The sequence below is a fragment of the Erythrolamprus reginae genome, chromosome 3 (genome assembly GCF_031021105.1).
Source record: "Erythrolamprus reginae isolate rEryReg1 chromosome 3, rEryReg1.hap1, whole genome shotgun sequence".
NCBI classification, from domain to species: Eukaryota; Metazoa; Chordata; class Lepidosauria; order Squamata; family Dipsadidae; genus Erythrolamprus; species Erythrolamprus reginae.
In genome coordinates, this window is record NC_091952.1 from 27,482,198 (window position 1) to 27,507,188 (window position 24,991).

Consider the following 24,991-nt stretch of genomic DNA (forward strand, 5'->3'; position numbering starts at 1 on the left):
ATCAAAAAAGCACAACAAAGAATGTTTTTTCTGCACCAACTCAGGAAGCTCAAACTGCCCAAGGAACTGCTCATATACTGAGTCTGACATCAGCACCTCTATAACCGGTTTGGTTCTGCAACTCAAAAAGTCAGATACAGACAAGAGGGTAATTAGAGCTGCAGAAAAAATTATTGCCAGCCTTCCCTTCCATTGAGGATCTGTATACTGCACGAGTCAAAGAGGGTGGTGAAAATATTTAATGATCCCTCATATCCTGGGCATAAATTGTTTCAACTTCTACCCTCAAAAGGATGCTACAGAGCACTGCACACCAGAACAACTAGACACAAGAACAGTTTTCCCCCCCAACCTCATCTCACTGCTAAACAAATAATTCCCTCACCACTGTCAAACTATTCACTAAGGTTGCATTACTATTACTATTGGTCTTCTCATTGTTCCTATCACCTATCTCCCCCCACTTATGGGTATATGACTGTAACAGTGTAACTTGTTGCTTGTATCCTTACAACTTATATTAATAGTTTCCTGATTGCTTATGTGTACCCTATGACAATCATTAATTGTTGTACTTCATGATTCTTGACAAATGTATATTTTCTTTTATATACACTGAAAGCATATGTACCAATGACAAATTCCTTGTGTGTTCAATCACACTTGGCCAATAAATAATTCTCTTCTATTCCATTCAATTCTATGAGTTGTACTAAGCCAAGTATGTATCTCATAGGTATGATAAAGGAGTAGATTCCAAACTTCAGATTTTTATCTGCATTATCAGCAATTTTGGAGGTTCCATAGATTATAAGAGTGATCTTCTAGTATACTGTGCTGCATAAAAACTGGGGAATGTTTTGAATTTTCAATAATTCTGCATGAACATAACCTAAAGTGTGATGTTTTTCATACAAGTCCTAAAACTAGATAGACTCAAATGAATCCAAAACATTTATTTATTGAGGAAAATGATCTAAAATTACATATTTGTGTGTGGCAAATGTGAACCTTTGCTTTCAGTAACTAGTGTGCCCCTCACATTCCGGCCAGTGTAGGTATCCCTTGCATACTGTTGGGTGCAAAGTGTGACATTATGACCTGATCAGAGTTCCTTCTTCATTGTTTCTTGCCCATATACAGGAATCTCAACAGACCGATTTGCATTGCCTTAGGAACAGCCAGGGATTCTGGGGGAAGCCAGGTCTGCAATTACTTTCTGCTGTGCAATATTTCTAAGCCAGCCAGTCTCTTCATATTTCTCCCTCCAACTCTAGGTGGAGATTCCGCTACACTTACTGACAGTAATTGGGACTAAAAACTATTGCTAAATGATGCAGTCATAAAAGGCAATGTGACATGACTGAGTAAATTTACAATGGCAGTAATCCAGGATGGTTGCAATGTCAGGGGATCACCATTTGCAGCTTCCTGCCAGCTTTCCCTTTTTCTTTGATTGTGAGAAATCATCAGTGAAGGTCAAAAATGGCAATCTCGTGACCGTCAGATATTGCAACACTGTAATTGTAAACCGGTTACCAAACATCCAAATTGCCATGGGGACACCATGACAACAGCAACTATGAGAACCAATCATAAGTCCCTCTCATTCAGCGGTATTATAACTTTGCACAGTAATAGATCAAGTGATCTCAAAATGAGAACTAACTGTAACTGCAACTAAAACTTTCCAATAATTTTTGATTAGTCTTGTGCATCAGTTTAGAGGAGTTTTAGTCCATTTCTCCTTACAGAATAGTTTCAAGTCAGAAATATTGTGTGGAGGACAGGTCATATTTTAGGTCATAGACCTTTTCCTCTTATTGACTGGTCAGAAACTATGCCTGTTCAAGGAGGTTCTGATTACTGAGTAGTACGGTAATTACTGTTCTATAGCCTTTATCATTACTCCCTAATAAGGTGACAAAAATTAGTAGAAATACGTTTTTAATCACAAGGTCAAAAAAAGTCTGTTTGATGTTAAACTTTATTTACCACCTGATTAAAGCATGGAATACAACATTCTTCATAATATTTTATATAAAAACTTTACATAACTTTGTATTACAGTATATAATTATGCTATTCTCTCAAAAAGTATACATCCATCGGGCAAGGAATGCTTTTCATTAACTTAATGATATTAAATGTACTTCATAATAGAAGGTCTCTTAAGAAAAAAAATAGCTTATAACTAATTTTAAGCATTATATAGATAAAACATACATTTTGCACAAAGTATATTTTATTTAAAGTTGCAAAGAGATATTCTGGACAAAAATATCAAGACATTTAAAGAACTGCACCTCTCACAAATAAAAAATTTCTGTTGCTTTGCTTCAAGCCAAGAATCACATCACACCATCTGATTGAACCGTAACGTATTTATTAATAGGGACAAATTTCACTGGCAATTTATACCGGCTTATGTTAACCTCAGTGGGAGTATAACAGTGGTGAATTATTCTTTAAAAATGCAATGCACCAAGCATTTAAGAAATTTTTTTGAATATTGTTTGTTTTTAAAAGGCCTTTATGTGCAAATTGGCAAATTTTAAATGTGGGTTTTCAACCTCATTCTCAATTAGGGGAATGGGAAATTTTGTACTAGGATTGGTATTTTAGTATATGTAATAGTAACACTTTTTAAACTCTTAAACGATATAAACATAAAACAATGTTTTATGGTTTGCTCCACCTGATAACCTAGAGAGCAATAACTTTAGAAGTCACTTAGATGCTGATGCTGGGCTTCTTTCTAGCCCATTTACTATAAAATATTTCCTCCAAATATTTCAAGTATTAGATTACATACAACCATTACACTTTTTTGCACAGTATATTCAATGCTTTCAGTGTGACTTCACCAGAACTATTTCAGAATATAAGAGTACATATAAGATCAAGTGTTGAATGACCAAAGTGAGGCAGGGTCCTACATTCTTACCTCTTTTTTTTACTACTATTTCTGTATTCCTGTTCTTCTTTGGCTGAAAAGATTAGATTAATATTTTATCTGCTATCAGCTGGGGCCATAATTAATAGTAATCAAAATTATTATTTTAAATTAGTGTTGCAAACCTGGTAGAATCAGTGCTGCAAATTTGATTCAGAAGGAATCTATTTCATGTTTATCACAATTGCTGCTACTGAAGGTATAAAATCAAAGTAAAGTTAATGCTGACAAAAGAAGGGGAGATTCATATCAGAGAGGGAAGAGGCTACTATCATCTGACATGCAAGTTTAAGCTTTACTACAATTGATTGCTAAGAGATCAACAACTGTCTGTACACTGGAATTGTGTGTCACACAGTTCATCTTGCACTGGATTCATGATACAGAATTCTGTTAGGCGGCCAGCTCAAACAAAATTTTATGAGTGTTTAAAGAAATGATACAAGAAACATTGGTTTACCCTGCAGAACCTGTTCAATTATCTGATCTCAAATCAATTGCCATAGAAAAATGTAGAGAATATTCCTAACATTATTACGATTGTCCATGGAAGTTGGTATTGCCAAGTCCAAGCAGTATTGATGCCCACAGTCATTATATAAACACATTCAAATACAGTAATACATGTACCATTATTACCATTCTTCACAATCTTCAGGAATATCACAAAGAAAGGCTATTATGGAACATCTCCAAACACATACAAACACGCACACAGATACTCACGTGCTACCCTTCATGATAATTACATGGTTATTAGATTGCCACCTATGTTTTTAATTAAAGTCTTAGCCATTTGAAAATGTAGCTGTTGGCTGCTAAATAAAGTTTTCCTAAGAAAATGAATAATTTAATACTACCGACTAGGCTTTAAGTTTTATGATCAGACTATTCTGTGTATAAGTAAAGATCACACAAAAGAAACTTCTTCGCAGTGCCTTTACATTGCAAAATTTTGGAAGATAACTATTTTAAACTCTATGCATATTGCACTTTTTATTCAGGTTCTAAACATTACTTGCAGTGTTGCCATGCTTCTTTAAAGAAGTCAAAGAGGTGCACATCTGAACAGAAAACATCTAACTGAGGGAGAGAGAGGGGGGGGAGAGAGATGAAGACCACCCTGTATTTGCAGAGCATAATGACACCAGAATTATAGAAATGAGGAAAAGAAGTCCAATTAAAGAATAATTCTGGTCAATACAAGGATTAAAATAACAAGATATAAAAATAAATAACTTTTTTCCCCGCACACAGTGAAAGCCCTCTTTTCACTGCAAACATAAATAACTAAATAAGTACGCTAATGTTTGATCACAATCCTAATGAACTGTTTATATGTTTTTCAACATATTTCACAGAAAACAATAATTTTCACTTGCTATGTACAAAAGTCTTTGGTAGAGAAATTAAAACATCAGAAACTTTTTATGTCCATGAATTCCCCCCTTCCCAAAAAGGAAAACTTGTACCGCTTTATTACTGAAACTCTTTGAGATAACCCATTAGTGTTTAAAAGAAAATCCTGCCATAGCTCTTCCCTAATTGTAACGTTGATAACAATGTTAGTAGCCAGACTCAATTTACAGAGCTAGAAGTTTCACTTTCTTCATTACACTTGTCACCTTGGATCGAACCTTTTCAGGACTTCTCCTTAGGGCTGCAGTCACCGACCTACCAATGTCTCCCTGCTACCCACTTCACTAACACCTTACAGTTCACACTTGTCAATAAGAAGAAAAAGTATATGTAATACTTTTGCATTTTTAATACGTTTATACAGAAATTACCACCTCCCTGCCCTCTTGTAGAAACCATTACATTATTACAACTATACAGAATTTGCCTGCCATATCTTATAAAACTATTTGTTATTGGGCCAAGAATAGTAAGATTTATACTTATAATAATTATAATACTAAAATCCCTCCTTGGACCCAAATTCAGAAGAGCCAATAGTAAAGAAAGGTGACTTTGCTTCCTATGGGCCCCAGAAAGCCGGCTTCCTTTACAAGTACATGTGCACTTATATCAATAAATCAAGTGGGTTCCAATAGGAACCAGACTCCTCTGTCTTATACAACTTATAATAATAAAGCATTAACCAAGCCATTAAAACAACCATAACTCACAGTTTGGCAGCAAAAATAGAAATATCTGAAAACACATTGAAGATTTCTACCCAAATGTTAATCTATACATTACTCCAAAAGGGAAATAAGAGTATAAATTTTGATTTATTCAATGTGCACTTCAAAATTAATCAAAGAATTTGAGTTTTTCAATTGCTTAATATTTAATAATTATTAGAGATTAAGAATCAGAAGCATTTTTCAAAGCGTTCAAACTTCTTAAACATTCAAGTCATGAGAGATAAAATAATTGAATTAAAAGGCAATGTGAATTGGTTTTCTCCTACAGTTTCTGGGGAGAGTGTTTCCTTCATAAAACATTTTGCAGATTGCTTTATTGACAGTAACCCAGTAACAAGGGAATTTTCATATGATGAAAAATTATCAGCCCTAAAGAAGATACAGTGCTGCTCTGAAAATGATTTACCATTTACATTCTGCAAGGTATGGCAGAATTAGCAGTAAGGGAGATGGAGATAAAAGACTGCTTTGGATTTTAACTGGGTGACTACATATATTACTGCCTAGTCACCATCTTACTACAGATATACACAATAGACAGCACCAAATCATTCAAATCTGTATTGAAAGAAGAGACAGCACCAAGTCATTTTCAACTGTATGCATTCTTGGTGGAGAAACCCTCCAGCCAATTTTCAAATAAATTTTCATCTTCTCAAATATTTATTAATACATTTGCTAGCATCACAAACTTATATAAAGGATCTTCATTCATTGTTTCCAACAGCTTATGAATAAACAGTTGGAAGGTATTAAGCGGGAACTACTGCAAAATCAATTTCAGCAGACAATCTGAATGCTAAGAATGACTTGACATTTACTGCAATAAATTGTCAAATGTGAACTGCTATTCCTATAGGACAGCCAGAATTATAGTAGTAATGAAAGAGCCTTCAGAAATACCAGATTGACCAATATAACCCTGCTGTTCACATTATCATAGTTTCTTTTTCTTTGGAGACCTATCAGTTTTTCTTTGCTTTGTTTATGCTTTGATTCAGTGAACTAAGCATTATTCAAGCTTTGGTAAACAGCAGTCACAGAACTACCATGCAAGGGGTTGAGTCCCTGTTGTTCGCAAATGTTCTTCAGGAATCCAGACTCTGAACACTACACCAATGCGCAGGAAAAACTTCCTCAGCACAGCTCGGAGTTCTGGGATCAGATCAAACTGCATTATTTCACATAAGTAGGGATAATATGTTGATGCATGTGCTTTAAACTTGGGAGGAAGAAAGAGGAGAGAAAAAGTAAGCAATTATACAAGTCTGTTTCTCCAAGCAGTACGGTTCAATTGAAGGTACAATTCCCACGGTCAGGGAATGGCACTGCAATATTCATATTTTAAAAATGTGCTTCTGTAAAACCTATTCCACATCTTCAACTGGTCTTGACCCAAATATTTCACTAGCAATTTTTCAAAATTCTATCGACTTCAATCTATTTCCTATTACACCTTCACCTTGCCACTAGAACAGGGGTGTCAAATTGGCTGCCTGCAGTCCAAATGCATCACATGCAGGCCACTCCCACCCCAGCTCCGTAAAGCGAAAAAATGTTGCAATACATCATGTGATTGCAACATGACACAGCGAGTTTGACATCCGTGCACTAGAATATCCTTGCATTAATTCTTTATCACTCTGACAGCGAACAGTGAATTGTCCCCCATCAGGTAGGGCTTGAGTCCTGGCCATCCTACATGCTTTGCTTCTCACACAATCTACACTTGAAGGGGGCTACAGCAGCCTGTAAAAGTTCCATGTTTTCTTCTGAAACTGAAGTAAACATCTCTTACCTTTTCATCACTGACTTTCAGTGTTTTTGTTAAAAGTAACAACAAGAGATTGGTCCAGGCCTCTCGGTGGCTTTCAGAATTCACAGTGATAAAATAGGCCAAAGCTTCGCTGCACACACTAGAGAAAAAAACATGTGAATATTCAGAACCATAGAACAGAAAACGGCAATCAATTCAGTGAAATAGGTTCTGCTAGTTCTGCACAAATCAAAAAGAGGTTTTAGGTGCATGTCTGAAGAAGGAAGAATACAGTAAAGGTTTCCTTTCTTTTCAAAAGCAATTAACGTCTACTTAACGAAAACTTGTAGTAGAAAAAAATAAATATTTATTAAAAAGATATGGACAAAATTCTCAGAACATTCCAACTCAGACATAGCATTTTGTCAGGGCAGCACTTTTCAGGATTAGGAAATTTCATGGCACCTCTAATAAATAATTCATTTTTTAAAAAAATCATGGGATACCTACATTCAGATTGTTTTCACATAACAATTTCCCAGTTGCTTTTAATGAAGGATTGAATCTGAATGAGTTTTCCTTTGCATGTTTTGTTTAAGCATCCCAATTTAAAATGATTCAACAGAAAAAGTGTATGTCATCTCTGAAATCCTAAAAAAATTCTGTTGGAATTGTCATCTCAATATTACTTTGAAAACTTACTTCAGGAGCCTCTCTTGTATAGCTTCCCAGGAATCTCTGCGGTTTTCATCAACATACATTCGGAAGAGAATTCTTAGACAACAAGCCAAACTGCTGGTTTCTTGTTTTAGAAGGTTGGGCTTTGATTTGCCCTTGAACCCTGAAAATTAAAAACATACTGCTTAGCACCTTTGAAACGGAAACTTGAAATAATCTGTACGTCTGAACATTAAATAAGTTCTACTCTCATGTATGTTACATAGTATGATAATATTATACAATTAATAATTCCATGTCAGTAATTACTTTAGATTGCAGTATAATTGTTATAATAATAATTTTCTATTATAATTTTTGATTCTATAATTTTCTAAAATCTTCCACCCTATTTTATGTTTACCTGCCCTCCATAGGACGGTCCTTTGTTCATAATTTGAGTTGAAAGCTTTTGAAAATGAATGGGACTCTTGCAAACAATCCAGTAACTTGAACAGATGTTGGGAAGACATGAATTTGTACATTCCCTGGTCTTCAGTATCAATGTGTATATCTGTATCTAGTGTGTCCCTCTAAAGATAGGATAGGAAATATTATTTAAGAACGCAGGTTACAAGGGTTTAAACTTTAAAGGGCATTAAATAATTTCCAGAAAAGTTTCAACAGAGTAGACCCTAGTTTTGATCTTAATTCAAATAGATTTAAATCAATCAATATTTTGATCACTGAATCCCAGATCTACACAATGAGAGCAAAGAGTGCTCTGTCAATCAAAGAAGCAGATATCTTACCTGAGCAGCAGCCAAATGTTCAGCATCTTCTTTCTTACTTGTTGCTGGGTAAAATACTATATTGTCAATTGTCTGAATCAATTCCAGCTGGACCACACATTTTATGAGAAGGCTGGCAAAGAGTTTCTGGTCTGAAATATAAATATATCATATTTAGATTTTACTCTAAAACAATAATTTTTGTACTGTACTTCAAAGACTCAATTCCTTTTAACAAAATGTCCAAATTAGATCACTCTATTCATTAGTTTTTACGAGATTCAGGCACACGTGAGTTTCTTCTACTACAGTGTTGTTGGTGAAAATGATTATTATCTCTAAATAGTTTCCTTGCTATTTTTTAAAATATATCTTAAAAATAAACCCATGATAGAATTATATCACCTGTACATGCAAAAAACCCCAATTTGGTTATTATCCTATGGCCTTTTAAACTTACGCATTAATTTTAGAAAAACTGTTCCAAAAATTGGTTCAACCAATGCGATTTAGAGAATACCTTTCTTATTTATTTCATTACTGAATGAAACTATCTTCATACCACACTAACTCTGAGCAGTTAACACTAAAGCATAAAATCATCCAAAGTAAAACTGAGCCCTCCAACCAACACAATGTGGATAAAATCATGCACAACCATGATCTTGGATCAAATGTTTACTTTAAAAGACTTTTCAGAGCCAATTATTTCTCAAGATAAGACACTTCAAGATTTTGAGGTTTGCCACAGAGAAGCCCTACATATTGCACTAACAGGCCTTAAGCAAGTGCTTCCTCAAAGCCCTTATAAGGCAGGCAGAATCAAGGTGAATAAAACAATTTGTGGTAAATTGCCATAATTGTTTCTCTGATCCTTGTAATACTATAAAATCAAATATGAAACAGCAGTATCTTAATGCACCAAAAATTGGATGTAGCTGTTGCTGCAAATGTAGTAATGTTAAGATATTCATGAACTGGGAGAGCCATGTTAACAAGGTCAGTCAATGAACAGGCATAACAATTAAGTCAGCCAATGGGAGCTAAACACTTCTGAGTCTGTGCAGAGAATTGGAACTGATACTTTAAGCTTAAGGCTGGGCATGGCTCAGTCCACTCTTCTCCCTGTTAACTCTGTACTGCTTGTCTACTCTGCTGAAATGAAACTAACTCCAGCTTGTGTTTACTTGGAGAAATAATCTGCTTGTGGTATTGTATTTATATTACTATGTGTATAAAGAAGTCATCTGTGTTTGCTTCTGGTTTTGATTTTTATGCAACAAACTCTGATTAGTTGCACTTCTTAATTTGTGTTGGGGATTTACTTCCCAAAGGGCTGCAGTAAAAAGGTATGCAACAATGTTAGATGCAAACTTACTTGAATAAGGACCTCCTTTCCAGCTGTCATCTGTGGGATTTGAAAACTGGCTCTGCCCTCTTTCTGAAGCATTTTTACTACTTAAAGATTGGCGATCCAGGTCTATCTCCTAATAGAAAATATATCTATGTTAACTTCTTTTACATCTTAGTCACAAATTTCAGTTTCAAGACAGTTTAAATTTTTCAGTTGTTTCACAACAAAGGTATACTATAGCTTCTCCTTAACATTATTTTTCCCTTGTTTATATATTAATACCTTGAAATACCGATTCTCAGAAACAGGAAAACAAATTGTCTTGTAATCTTTATTTCCATGTTAAATATCAATAAACATGAAGCTGTCACATATATCTTTAGTAGGTAAAAACCTGAAGCACGTACCATGTGTTTTTCAGATGAATCATCTTCCATTCCTGCTGGTCTCCATGTCAGCAAACTTCAAAAAAGAATTGCTTAAATCAGATAATAGTGCTGGATCTAAAACACTGGCATAATTTACATTAAAGAAATATTGTACACTCACACATGAGGAATGGTAGTTTTGAAGATCTCTAGCATACAATTGCAGGTTTGGTCCCAAACTTCAGGACTGAATTTTTGCCCATTTAATATTACCAGACTTTCTAAGCAATTCGTACCTGATCGAGCCAACTGTTCATTGTCTACAGAAAAATTAAATCACAAATGAAAGCAAGAACATTTATCATAACATCAGAGCCTCATACAGTTTGAATTGACAACTATTTGTGCTGTAAGTTGGTTCCTAATGGTGAATGATAAGTCTATTGCACAACTGAAAATAAGCTGATAGTACATTAGTGAGAGATTGACGCTGATGTTTCTCTCCTCCAAAACAGTTCCCAACCATTTGATTATCCGGCATTCTATATATAGTTATAGTTATACTAATACAAAATTATGGTGTTCACTAATCATTCAATCCAAAATCCATTTCAAAATTTACTTTCCATTGAAATCAATAGAACAAACTATTTACAGATTTCAATGGTTTCAAAGTGTGGGTACCTTTTTAAGGAACCCAAATAAGAATCAAGATTGGTTGCTTAAATGTATTCCACACATATCCCTAAACCCCAACACTATAAATATAAAAGAAGAAAACCATGGCTAATGTTAAGAAGCAAGAGGATAAACTTTTTTAAGGAACAGAAGAAGAAAAAAGTATACTATTCCAAATCTGATAATATTCCAAATCTTTATAGGATGCTACTATGGTCCTTGCACCAAAATATGTTTGCACTCCAGTAATGTTGTGATATAGAAAATCTACAGCAAAAGATGCAAGTATTTCTTGGTGTGAGACTATGACTGCCATTGGGTCACATTGAACACGTGAGAAGGGGCAAAAATATATACTCATATTTTTTCTTTAAAGGGGAAAATGGAATGTAATAGAACTGCAAAAGCCATTCTTTGTCTTTTTCTGGCAAGAAACAGGTTTGTTCTTTTTAAAATCTGCAAAACTTGTTATTTGAACATGGCTTTAAAGTATATATAAAGTGGTTAGGAGTTCATTTTTCAAGTAAGAACTTACTTCTGCAGTTTGATTGCAAAAAAAAATGTTGATTATTATGACATTTGTAAAAATTATTTTAAAAAACATGTACAATATCTAACAAGTAACATAGCATTTAAGACCATCTTCAAGATTACTGAAAGAACATGCTATGTAATAAATGATTTGTTAAAGAAGCAATACGGAAGAGATATTGTTATCAGTACAATATCACATTAGCAAAACAGAAAACTTATACTATTCGTTTTTCATTGTAATTTGTCTTTTTCAAAAAATAACGAGGTTTTTTTCAGACTCATCCTTTTTAGAAATGAATGGAAGTATAGAGGAAAAAGAGAAAGATTAATTCCACACACAGCTACTTCCAAAATATTCATTCAGAATAAATTGACACATATGTAAATAAGCTACCTTGTTTTACACACCAGTGTAACTGTGTAAATATGTCAGCAAGAAGAATTTCATTCAGAGCTTCATAGAACTGGGTAAATACATCACAGATTGCATAAAGTGCATGATTACAGGTAGTAGTCATCCATTCAGACTTCTATGGAGACAAGAATCAAGGGTTGTATGTTTCTGATTGCTAACATGGAAGGATTCTGATTATATCATAATCACTTTAATAAAAATATTCAGTTCACCCTTGTTTACAGACAGCAATAGCACTTAGCAATAGCACTTCACAGTGCTTTACATCTCTCACTAAATGGTTTACAGCATCACTATATTTCCCCAACAATCTGGGTCCTCATTTTACCCACCTCGGAAGGATGGAAGGCTGAGTCAACCTTGAGCCTGTTGAGTTTCAAACTATCAAATTACAGTCAGCCAGCAGTCAGCAAAAGTAGCCTGCAGTACTGTCATTCTCTCCACTAGAAAAACCTTATAACTTAGCTTATTCCAACCAGTTGCCTTGTTCCAACTCCCCTAATTTATAATGTTAGAACTGGGGATTGTGGCAATTAAACCTTTAACTTACAGGGAAAATACTAGACTGAACATTTTAATTTTAAAACCTTTCTTTTCTCAAACAAACCATCAGAAACATATTATTATATTTGGCTTATATTCTTGTTTTGTGTAACTTTTTAAAGCATTTTAAATGAATTAAATCAAAGGTCTTCAAACTTGGCAACTTTAAGACATGGACTTCAATATAGCTGGCTGGAGAATTCTGGGAGTTGAAGTCCACAAGTCTTAAAGTTGCCAAATTTGTGGGGCCCTGAATTAGATAATATATAATGTTGCTTTCAATACCTCTGTCTGCAGCTCTGGAAGCTTCATGTTGTCAAATATTCTAAATACAATTCGAAACAGATCTTGCCACCAGTGCTTTTCAAAAGTTTGGCCATAGCTCTTCATGATTTCAAACATGACTGTTAGACCCCTGCAACGTGCGAAAAACACCCATCAGAAATTTATCTTTTGGGGGAAAAATGAAGATAAAATATGTTTTACTAGTAATGACAACCACAGCACTTACCTTGTCCGCACATCTAGCTTGCACCGATTGATGATACAAGAAAGTTCGAACAAAATAGGAAACCATCCTCTAACCCAAACCCTGTCTCCAGGTGCTACATTCATGTCATCACTTGTATATTCTCTTAAAACCTGTGAACAGATGAGAATTGATAAATCAGTATAAATACAGTACCATTTAATCAGATCTGGTTGCAAAAAATTAAACAAAATGAGAAACAAAAAAAGTAAACAAAATTAGAAAATGTTTTAAGAAGACTTTAAACACATGTAAATCTACACTTTACAAGAAATTCATGTCTCCTGGAAACACAAAATTTAAACAGAAACTTTTTTGAATTAGTTAGGATAGGAGATGTAAACCTTTTAAAATTATATTTGAAAATATATTCATTTACTAAAAGCATAGGTTGGTAAATCATACTGGGTATGATTTGTACAATTCATACTGGGTATGAATTGTAAACAAATTTAAAGTCAATAATGGCAAGTTTTAGTTTTAAAAGGAAAAGCCAGTAAGCGCTTGTCCTAAAAATTGCTGGAGTTTTAAAGAGGAAAGAAGCAATGTGAAAATTTCTAATAGCTTTTTTGAAATATTAATTTGGAGTTTAAAAATTGAAAGGATTTAAATGAAAGAAATACCTGTGGTCTTTCAGAAACATATTTTGCACAGTAACGAATAAGTCTAATTGCTTCCATACTGGTATCTGGAAAGGCAGCGTTGCAGGCAAACTCTGATAAACATTTGACAGCATCCTGGAATGAATCTATGGCTGCAGGAAAATGTTGTTGAAAGATAGTAGCTGTAGAAGAAAATAAAAGGAAAAACAAGCCATTAAAATTACATTACTATTGGATATCTTGGGTAGCAGATACTCAAGGAAACCATATGAATTAGAAGGAAACATTTGATCTTCGATATAATATTAAAAGGCAAAGAATCACAGTATTGAAAGCTGACCAGCTACATCAAGCCTATATTTCTTACAAGTTGTATTCAATTGTATTTACATGGCCCAGCAAGTAGACAGTGGCAATCAACTAACAGTTTCATGCAAATGTAATCATTGTCAGTGAATGTCCTTGTAATCTGAACAGCCTGAAGAGAACTGACACCCAATCCAAACTCATTTTTATCTTGCAAAGAGAAATGAGAAATACATATGTAGCATAACCTAGCAAACAGAATATTTCAGATTTTATTACCGTATTTTTTGCACTGAAAGATTCAAAAAATGACTGTGCATCTTATAAAGCAAATATTGCAATGGGGAGGAGGGGGGTTGGTGCAGCACCAGCATTCGCCACCTGTCAATGCTGCCGCCAACTGAGACTTCTGCCGCCACTCGCCACCACTGGGGAACAATGGAACCTTCGCTGCCAAGCAGCTGATCGGCCTCCCAGAATACCGGTTCACTACCGCAGATTGGCAACAGCAGCAATAGGCTGCAGAAGCAATGGCGATCGGCAGTGATTGGTGGAAGTAATATCTGCCACGTAGAACACCAGAACAGGCAGTATTTCGGAAGGTTGATTCAATCGCCAATCAGCTCCTTGGCACCGAAGGCTCCAGTGTTCCTCGCTGCTAACGGCAAGTCAGCTCAGTTGACCGATGGTGGGGGCAAGGAGCGGAGCTCTGACGAGCCGCATGCTGGGGCTGTGATAACATGCTGAAGCTGACCAGGACTCTAGCCAGATGAATAGCCAGATGGATGCTGGGAGGTAGTGGCAGATTTTTTTTTCTTGTTTTCCTCCTTTAAAGCTAATATGCAATGGGGAGGAGGGGGTTTGATCTGGTACATCTTACAGTGTGAAAAAGACGGTATTTCTATTATATAATGATGGTAATCTTTTACTTCTTTGGGGGTTATTATTTTTCATAACATTTACTTACTAACTATATGTGCGGCTGTCTGGAATGCCAACTCCACAATATTCCCATCATGATCAGATGCTGCTTGATGAAACACTGCAAAGATATTTTTCCACCCTGAGCGAATATTAGCAGCTTGAGAGTTCACCATCTGAGTAATACAGCGTATTACCATATCCCGAATAGTTGGGGATCTAAAGAGAAAATACTACTTTATTACAGAACTTTTTCTGCACATACTAAATAAGCAGAAGAAAAGATGTACATTTCAAGAAGCACAACAGACCTGTTTTTCTTCATTATATGCTCAAAAGGCCTCAAAAAGTCTTTCTGAAATCGGAAATTGGCTAACTCCCCCTTTTCAAGAAACTTCATGGACAGTTGCCTCAAAGAATCAACTGCAAAAATTGCCACATCTTCATTAGGATTGCAGCCAACCTATAAATGAGAAACATAGGAATTCCCTTAAAGAAGAATAATCCTAGATAGATTAGACTACTGAAATCCAATGCTTCAATCTGTTGTAACTGTCTTTGACTTTAGACAACAGACATAATCATAATAAATCCAGATCTGAAGCTCTCTAAAAAGGATCAACCCAATCTTAAACTTGTATTTTCACAGGAAATTCTGTTGACATAATTCTAATCAAGGTACAAGTATTTCAAAGCTAAGTATTCAAGCCTAAGTAATCTTAAAATATTAGTATCTTAAGGCAAATACACAAAGAATAAACAAACTATATAAATCTACCTATATAATATAGGCAAAAAACAGCAAGAAACAAAAAATTATATAAACCGATTAGAATGGTACTACGGTTAATATAATTACAGTACCATAACTATAATTATGGAAACATTTTTATGTCATGTATACTTTTACATGCAATAAAAGTGGTTTTTCCATATGTTTAAAAGCTTTTAGCACATCCAATACTTTCTTGCCCTACTTGTAAGGCAAACAGCTTCATAATAATTATTCATCACACTATGAAATCCGAAATTATGAATTACCTGATTGGGGTTGTTGCTGAAAGCAAATACATTTTATTTAACTGCATTTATATACAGCTTCCCATTTTTAAAATTGGAAGAATAAAATTACAGGAAACATTAGATATTTATACAAGGAATGTGTAATTTTGCCTATCTGCTCCATAAAGTCTCCAGGCTGAGAGATCGGAGTCACTGCCGATTGGCACCAAATTGACATTTTCTGTCACGATCCATGTATGAACTACATAGGGTACACTATGATGATTCCATGTCAAGATTTTATAATACAAATCAGTATTCCATCTGATACAAGAACTTGCCAAAAACTCTATGGGTCTTAAATTGAAACAAGTACATGCAAATTAATTTTCATATCTAAATTATATCAAAGACGTTTTGCTTTAAAGCTTTAAAATACCTTGTTAAAATGATCTCCAATTACATGCCATATCCTGGACCACTGCAGTCTAATTCTACTCATGTTATAATAGGAGATTTCAACTATTTTCTGCAAGCTGAACATCCGGGGATGGTGAGGGGAAGCCAACTCATCCATGGAAACCGCACATAACCATCGAACAAAATCAACTAAAAGATTAAGAAATAAGGCATGAAAAATATGATAAGGTCTGATAAAGTTATTTTTCATTTCAGCAGAAATTTTTCAACATACCTATAGCATTTCCATCTAGTCTAGTAGAACCAGTGAATATCCTATGAAAAGCAGAGAAGCAGTATTAATCTTCAATATACAAAATATTAAGTCCATGTTACAATACTGAATTTGATACTGCACTGAAGAAACAGAATTTCTACTGTATATAGCACAGGTAGTCCTCGATCTATGACTACAACTGAGCCCAAAATTTCTGTTGCTAACTAAGACAATGGTTAAGTTTTGCCCCATTTTATGACCTTTCTTGGCACAGTTGTTAAGTGAAACATTGCAGTTGTTAAGTTAGTAACATGTTAACCGAGTCTGGTTTCCCCATTGACTTTGCTTGTCAGAAAGTCGTAAAAGATTATCACATGATTCCAGGACATAGCAACCGTCATAAATGTGAGTCAGTTGCCAAGTATCTGAATGCTGATCATGTGATTATGGGGATGCTGTAACTGTTGTTTAATATAAAAATATGGCGGATTTTTCAATGGCATTGCTAGCTTTGAATAATCACTAAACAAACTGTTTTAAGTTGAGGACTACCTGTATTCAGATTTATTTATTTATTTATTTATTTATTTATTTATTTATTTATTTATTTATTTATTGATTGATTGATTGATTGGATTTGTATGCCGCCCCTCTCCGTAGACTCGGGGCGGCTAACAACAATAATAAAAAACAACATGTAAATCCAATACTAAAACAACTAAAAAACCCTTATTGTAAAACTAATCATACATACAAACAAACAAACATACCATGCATAAATTGTAAAGGCCTAGGGGGAAAGAGTATCTCAGTTCCCCCATGCCTGACGGCAGAGGTGGGTTTTAAGGAGCTTACGAAGTGGGTTTTAAGGAGCATTAGGACAACTATAAGTATTATTTGGCATTTTGTTGGAGAGTGGAAAGAATCAACAACTAGGTTTTCTCCAATGTTAATTTATATATTTTGACTGAAATATAATAATAATAATAATAATTATTATTATTATTATTATTATTATTTATTAGATTTGTATGCCGCCCCTCTCTGAAGACTCGTAAAAGACTCTTATGATACCATTTATTTAATTTATTTTAAAAGTATTCAAATAGTATGTGAATCACAAAATCATTTATCATATTTCATTCACAAACAATACCACACCTGTCCACTGCTACCACCACACTTTGAGAACTGGTTTCTCCCACAGATTCCTGAATGCTGGCTATTTGTCTTCTATCAACACTTCCACCAACAAAATTACCTAAAGAGACCAAAAATGAAGGTGTTATATATAAAAGTTAAGTCACTATTAGGATCCATTATAAGGCTATTTCACTGTAATTCAATATCACATAGGTCAGAATTTGGAAAAATAGCAGAAAATGTTGGAAGAATTACAAAACTGGCTGACTGAGGTGACCATTTTAAAATATTACATTTTATACTACTTGTAAAAATTACACATGATTCAGCAGCTACGGGAACTTCAGTTCTAGAGTTTCATAGAATGGCAACATGACTAATGTTAAGATGAAAAATGATTTATAGGGTATGTTCAATTTTTTATTTTTATTATCATAAATTACCTAAAACAGGCATTAGGTTAAAATAGCTAGATCCAGTATAAATTTTAAAAACCTGAGTGTTTAATGCACTGACAAAATGCTCTGACAGAAATAGTACAATTATAGGTGTAAGAAGGGAGTCAAACTCTCACCCAGTCCAAGTCCCATGAAATCTTCTCCTCCAGATGTGAAACCTTTGAGACTTCCTTCCCTTTCACGACCAGACCCAGATAGGTACCGTGTTTTAACTCCAGTTCCTATCAGTTGTGCTAACTCCAGCTGGCTGATGCATTTTAGAATCTAACAAAAGCAAATTCATTATTATTAAATCCAGTAAAAACAAACTTTCTAGATGAAAAACTTCCAAAATTTAGAGTAAACTCCATATAGGCAAATGTTTCCCATTTTGTTCCAATCTTCATTGAAAAATAGTCACACAAATAATATTTTAAGTGTATTATATGGTTTCAAAATTTGACTTGATCTTTCCTATTTTTGGTGTTATAACTTATGGTACCCGCTTTATCTCTTAAACCTTTTCCCCCACCTCCAAAAATAGGTAGAAGCATATTTGCCCATCAATTTTATGGACATAATGATATTGCTAGATATGTGAAATATAGTCCCTGGACCAAATGACTGTTGTTGTGGTTTTGTTGTTGTTGTGGACCAAATGACTGTTGTTGTGGTTTTGTTGTTGTTGTTGTTGTTATTATTATTATTATTATTATTATTATTATTATTATTAATTAAATATGTTGTTGTTGTTGTTGTTATTATTATTATTATTATTATTATTATTATTATTATTATTAACTAAATATCTTGCTGTGAGAAGACTCTGGGCAACTTACACCATTAAAAGCAATAAAAGCATAAAAATATACATACATACATGCATACATGCATACATACATGTTATGACTGACAAATGAGAAAGGCATGCACAGAATGTATGGGGGACGACGACGTGGAACTATCAACCATCTCCAGCATGGTATTTCCCTATTGGTCCCCAAGCCAGCTGGCAGCAGCAGATCTTTATTTATTTATTTATTTTATTTTTATTAGATTTGTATGCCGCCCCTCTCCGAACTCGGGGCGGCTCACAACAAGAATAAAAAACAATATTATAGCGAAACAAATCTAATATTAAAAAAGAAGCATATAAAACCCTATCATATTTAAAAACCATACAACACATATATACCAAACATAAAATATAAAGAGCCTGGGGGGAAAGGCTCAGGTCTTTACAGGAGTTTGGGATCATAGTAACAAATCTCATCTCAGGAGGCTATGGCAGAGGAGACACTTCTCCTGTACCCACCAGCTGAAATTCCACACTATGCCTCCTCTGCCAACTCCTCTGTTTTAGGTTGATAAACAGCATCTTACAGGTAATCCTTGACTTACAACTATAAATGAGCTTGGATTGGCAATCGTAAGGCATATCAATTGTTAAATCCTGCAATAATGCAACCCACCTCTGCTGCCAGGCATGGGGGAATTAAGATTCCCTTTCCCCCTAGGCCTTTACAATTTTATGCATGGTATGTTTGTATGTATGTTTGGTTTTTTATATTAAGGGGTTTTTAATCATTTTTAGTATTGGATTATTATTGTACGCTGTTTTATGATTGCTGTTAGCCGCCCCGAGTCTTCGGAGAGGGGCGGCATATAAATCCAATAAATAAATAAACAAACAAACAAACAAACAAATAAATAAACTGGGCCTGATTTTTTTGCAGCTGTTGCTAAACAAATGTGGTGGTCATTAAGCAAATCATTTTCCTCAGTGGAAATTATTTTTGCCAAGAACTGGACATAAATGTGTGAAACGAGCAAAAAAACCACCCCATTGCAAATGATGGTTATTTACCTCATGCCAGGAATTTCCCAGATAATTGCCATCAGTGTGGGCCACTGTAATAAGTGTTTTAATTGTATCTATGTTCTTCTGCTTCATTTCTGTGATGCTGGAGCTGGCAGTCAACAAGGAAAAGCGAGCAAGTGCCTGAACATAAGCATCTCGCTCAAGCTAAAATATAAAAAAACGTAGTTGAAATAAGTCATTGCAATAAAAAGTTTCCTCAAAAGAGGTAATATGGGCTGACAAAGTTATATACAGCTAACTAAGCATTGAAGCCTGATATGCACATGTGAATGGAAGAATATGAAATATAGGAATAAGTATTTGAATTAAGAGAATTAAAAAGGAAACTGCCATAAATCATATCCAGTGTCAGGTAATAACTCTACAAAGCTCCAGAGAGGAGTTTTTCTACCCTCTGAGAAGCCAAGGACTTAACTTAGGATTTGGCGTATCAGGCACATTCTCTAACTCAGTGTTTCCCAACCGTGGCAACTTGAAGATATTTGGACTTCAACTCCCAGAATCCCTCAGCCAGCGAATGCTGGCTGGGGAATTCTGGGAGTTGAAGTCCAGATACCTTCAGGTTGCCAAGGTTGGGAAACACTGCTCTAACTGATAGATTTTTTACAAAACTTTAGACCAGACTAAGAAATATCCTTTTGGTAATTTCACAATGCTGAAACTCTGTGTTTAACATTGTATACAATATGTACCGCATGAGACAACAGCATACCAACCTGCATGCCAAAAATGCAAGCTATTCGGATAGCACATCGTATTCCTTCTAAGCACAATGAGGCCACTTCAGTGTCATCACAGTTCTGAAGACCAACACTATAAGCAGCAAGTAATGGAGTCCATACAAGCTATGGTTGAAAGGGTAGAGAAAAAAGAAATAGTTTTAAATTTATTATCAGGTAAATGCCTCTTGCACCAAAGAGCTATCTAGTATAAAGATGAAAGTGACTGCTTCTCCTAATATTAAATCAGGAAATGTAAACATTGTAATAAAAAAACCTCGCGAGTTCAATCAAACTTCTCAAACTTGCGAGGCTTTTTTTATTTCAATGTTTTCCCCTGGACACAATGCCAAGGAATGCCCAATCCTTCACTAAGGCGTATTTTCGGGGGAGGGCATATATTTATGCCCACCCCAAAAAAATCAGCCTTGGCCTTATTTTCAAGACATGTCCTATTTTCAGGGAAACATGGTAAATGTCCTCTTATTAAACAGACACTTTGCAGATATAATTTCAGTTATACATTTGGCATACAGTGATACCTTGTCTTACAAACTTAATTGGTTCCGGAATGAGGTTCTTAAGGTGAAACGTTTGTAAGACGAAACAATGTTTCCCATAGGAATCAATGGAAAAGCGATTAATGCGTGCAAGCCCAAAATTCACCCCTTTTGCCATACGAAGCACCCGTTTTTGCACTGCTGGGATTCCCCTGAGGCTCCCCTCCATGGGAAACCCCACCTCCGGACTTCTGTGTTTTTGCAATGCTGTAGGGGAATCTCAGCAGGGGAATCCCAGCATCGCAAATATGAGCGCTTCGCTGGCAATGGAAGTCCAGAGGTGGGGTTTCCCAGTGAAGGGAGCATCAGTGAAATCGCAGCATCGGAAAAACACCGAAGTCCTCAAAACCCCACCTCCGGACCTCTGTGTTTTTGCGATGCTGCGATTTCACTGAGGCTCTCCTTGCTGGGAGGGGAAAAACGGGTGCTTCGCTGGCAACGGAAGTCCAGAGACGGGGCATCCCAGCGGTGGCGGTGGGTTTGTAAGGTAAAAATAGTTTGTAAGAAGAGGCAAAAAAATCTTAAACCCCGGGTTTGTATCTCGAAAGGTTTGTATGACGAGGCGTTTGTAACATGAGGCATCACTGTATTTGAAAACTGTATTAAATACCTTTAAGTTTAATTGCATACTTACTTTGAACATAGGTCTGACATGATCCAGATGGGTTGCACTAGTAAAGGGTGCCTTTGCATGGCTTACTGCCTCCATCAGGGCTTTAGCAGTCTTTGCCATTTGTTCCATTTCTAGGTTGTATAACAACCTTCGCTGCTTCTCATTGGATACACCTGAAAAATATTTTGTTACCCAAATGTGTTTTTAAATACTCTCACACAGACAATTGTAAACAAGGCAGTACGTAAAAAGATAATGGTTCTCCTCACACATATGTGCTAGCTGTTCCTGATTCTAGATGATGCTCATCTCCATTTCAAAGCCAAAGAGCTAGCGCTGTCTGAAGACATCTCCGTGGTCATGTGGCCGGCATGACTAAACACCAAAGGTGCATGTAACACTGTTAGCTTCCCACCAAAAGTGGTCCCTATTTTTCCACTTGTATTTTTTATATGATTTCAAACTGCTAGGTTGGCACATGCTGGGATAAGTAACGGGAGCTCATTTGATCGACAAGCTCAGCATCTTAGTCACTGAGCCACCCGCATTATATAAAAATGTACTTTTACATTCCCAGAGAAACACAACTTAGAATATTAGTCCTCGACTTACAACAGTTCGTTTAATGCCCATAGTTACAATGGTAGTGAAAAAAGTGAGGTATTAGAATTTTTCACACGTACGACCACTGCAGCATCAACATGGTCATATGATCAAAATTCAGATGTTTGAAAACTGACTCAAAATTTATGACAATTGCAATGTCCTGGGATAACCTTTTGCAACCTTCTGACAAGTCAAGACAACGGAGAAGCCAGGTTCACTTAAGAACTGTGTTCAGGGTGTCCATGAGGAAAGCATTTTGAAATTCCCTGATATTTCCCTGACATTTCCCTGTAACCTGCGGAGAAGGGTGGCATACAAATCTAATAAATAATAATAATAATAATAATAATAATAATGAGGAGGAGGAGGAGGAGGAGGAGGGGAGGAGGAGGATGATGATGATGATGATGATGATGCACGGTCGTAGATGATGTCATACCAAATGGCTAAGCTGTGGAGAAATATCGGTAGCTGAGAAAGCAAGTTGTTGCCACAGTTATGCTCATTTTTGCTTCACTCTGCCAGGCAGCGCGATTCGTTGTGTTTTTTTACATGATTTTTCCCTGACTTTCAAACATTTTAATACAGTTTGGGATTTTTCCTTGATTTATTCCATTTTTTTCATGAATTCCCTGATATTTCCCGAACCGCCAATTTCCCTGATAATTTCCTGATTTCCCTGTTTTCCAGATTTGCTGGGAGCCCTGTGGAATAAAACAGACCCAAGGTCTAGCCATCTGTTAGAATTCACCCCTATTCCCCTGCCTATTCCCTTTCCTAGCCTGAAGTTCAACTATCCAGGTTAGAAGAGGTGGCAGGCAGTGTTCCCTCTAATTTTTTTTTTTTTGGGGGGGGGGGCGGAAAAGTATAGTGTCTGAGCGGCAGTCCCTTCGGGACTGGGCAGCACAGAAATAATAAATAAATAAACAAACAAACAAAAAAAAAAATAAAAAACCCACCCTGTTTTGCCTCAGAGAATTTCAAAATAAAATACTGTACTGTGTGTCTATAACAGTGAGCTCATAATAGGGCAACTCTATCAATATCAAAATGCCACTTAAATAGTTGATCTAGTTTCAAACTAGATTTTGATTTTCTTTCTCTCTTCCTTACTCCCATTCTTTTTCTTTCTCTTTTCCTTCCTCTCTTTTTTCTATCTGTTTCTCTCTCTTCCTCTCTTCCTCTCTCTCTCCTTCCCTCTCACTCTTTCCCTCTCGGCTTCTGGGCAGGTTTGGAAAACTCTGAGTTGATGATGATTTTTAAGTGAGCGATTGCTCACTGCTCAGCTTAGAGGGAACTATGGTGGCAGGTAGAAGTGGAGGGAGTCTCCAAGATGACTCCCAAGCAATGCCAGGAGATCAGGTAAAAAAAGAGGCTACTGTTGCACACCCATGGCCAGATTAGATTCAAATTCTTAAATGCATGATTCTAAATACTGTAAACATTCTTCATCCAAGAAGTTTTAGCAGATATTTAGTTTACATTACCAGTTAAGGAGATAACAGTGGCTACACATTATGCTGGCCTAGTGTAACAAGTGGAGATTTGGCTAGCTCACAACAATTTAATTTATTTATTTATTTTATTTATTGGATTTGTATGCCGCCCCTCTCCGTAGACTCGGGGCAGCTAACAACAGTAACAAAACAGTAAAATCCAATATTAAAAACAGTTAAAACCCATTATATAAAAACCAATCATACATACAGATATACCATGCATAAAATTGAAAAGGCCTAGGGGGAAAGAGTATCTCAGTTCCCCCATGCCCGGCGGCAGAGGTGGGTTTTGAGGAGCTTACGAAAGGCAAGGAGGGTGGGGGCAATTCTAATATCTGGGGGGAGTTGGTTCCAGAGGGCCGGGGCCGCCACAGAGAAGGCTCTTCTCCTGGGTCCTGCCAAGCAACATTGTTTGGTTGACGGGACCCGGACCCGGAGAAGATCCACTCTGTGGGACCTAACTGGTCGCTGGGATTCGTGCAGCAGAAGGCGGTCCCTGAGGTAATCTGGTCCAGTGCCATGAAGGGCTTTATAGGTCATAACCAACACTTTGAATTGTAACCGGAAACTGATCAGCAACCAATGCTTAATTCACACAGTAATGGTATACTAAGAAAAGCTAAGTATTTTTAGAGGAAAAAGTCATACTTGGTTTAGTAGATTTGGTTGTGATTGCATGTTCTTTTGTGTCCTTCATTGCAATCTTCTTTCCTTCTATTTCATCATAGATTGTAGACAGATATTCTTCTGGAAGATCTTTGCTGTCATTGATCCCACGGTTCATTTTAATGTATTGATCTTTTGTCATCTTATTCTTTACCTGTTAATTTCAAACATCAATAAAAAAAAGATTTCAAGTTCCTAGAAACTCAACCATACCTGTCTGGCAAAATCTTTCTTTACGTGTTTACCTGTGGGCTGTGCAGGTCTGTGGTCAGCATTATAATAGAATATGCTAAAACATAAGCAGTATCAGCACTGGCAAAGAGGGTTTGACTGGAAAGAAAAGAAAAAAAGCAAGATTTAGAATATTATAGCTCTGTCTCTGTTACTCCCCTCATATATACAAAATGATTCTTATTAAAAACACTCATTTTAAAAATGTCACTCATAAGGAAAAGTAGAAATTGTTTTTTCATCATCTGTAACTGGAGGTTTTTCCAGGTTTTCTACCAATTTCAGCCCACAAAAACAGTAATTTGATAATTGTGAATGTTTACTATCTCAGTAATTCACCGTATAAAACAACTACCACAAAATATAAACAGAAAACCTCTAGGGGAAAAAAAAG

The 24,991-nt window shown here is 35.7% G+C and overlaps 1 protein-coding gene across 1 annotated transcript in view; it reads right to left on the reverse strand.

Annotated features, from left to right (window-relative positions):
• Positions 1–1,969: 1,969 nt before the first annotated feature.
• ARFGEF2 (ARF guanine nucleotide exchange factor 2) overlaps positions 1,970–24,991 on the reverse strand; it is a 59,159-nt gene continuing 36,137 nt past the window's right edge. The window contains exons 17-39 of the mRNA XM_070744656.1: positions 24,612–24,696; positions 24,349–24,520; positions 21,617–21,768; positions 20,420–20,548; positions 19,689–19,847; positions 17,959–18,106; positions 17,403–17,502; positions 16,260–16,300; positions 16,005–16,174; positions 14,875–15,026; positions 14,610–14,782; positions 13,358–13,518; positions 12,717–12,847; positions 12,491–12,620; positions 11,642–11,777; positions 10,217–10,355; positions 10,075–10,129; positions 9,692–9,800; positions 8,335–8,465; positions 7,947–8,115; positions 7,568–7,706; positions 6,908–7,025; positions 1,970–6,331 (exon numbers count right to left, since the gene is read on the reverse strand). Of these exons, the coding sequence (XP_070600757.1) occupies positions 6,155–6,331; positions 6,908–7,025; positions 7,568–7,706; positions 7,947–8,115; positions 8,335–8,465; positions 9,692–9,800; positions 10,075–10,129; positions 10,217–10,355; positions 11,642–11,777; positions 12,491–12,620; positions 12,717–12,847; positions 13,358–13,518; positions 14,610–14,782; positions 14,875–15,026; positions 16,005–16,174; positions 16,260–16,300; positions 17,403–17,502; positions 17,959–18,106; positions 19,689–19,847; positions 20,420–20,548; positions 21,617–21,768; positions 24,349–24,520; positions 24,612–24,696 (3,076 nt within the window). The 3' untranslated portion in view covers positions 1,970–6,154. The remainder of the gene's footprint in view (positions 6,332–6,907; positions 7,026–7,567; positions 7,707–7,946; positions 8,116–8,334; positions 8,466–9,691; positions 9,801–10,074; positions 10,130–10,216; positions 10,356–11,641; positions 11,778–12,490; positions 12,621–12,716; positions 12,848–13,357; positions 13,519–14,609; positions 14,783–14,874; positions 15,027–16,004; positions 16,175–16,259; positions 16,301–17,402; positions 17,503–17,958; positions 18,107–19,688; positions 19,848–20,419; positions 20,549–21,616; positions 21,769–24,348; positions 24,521–24,611; positions 24,697–24,991) is intronic.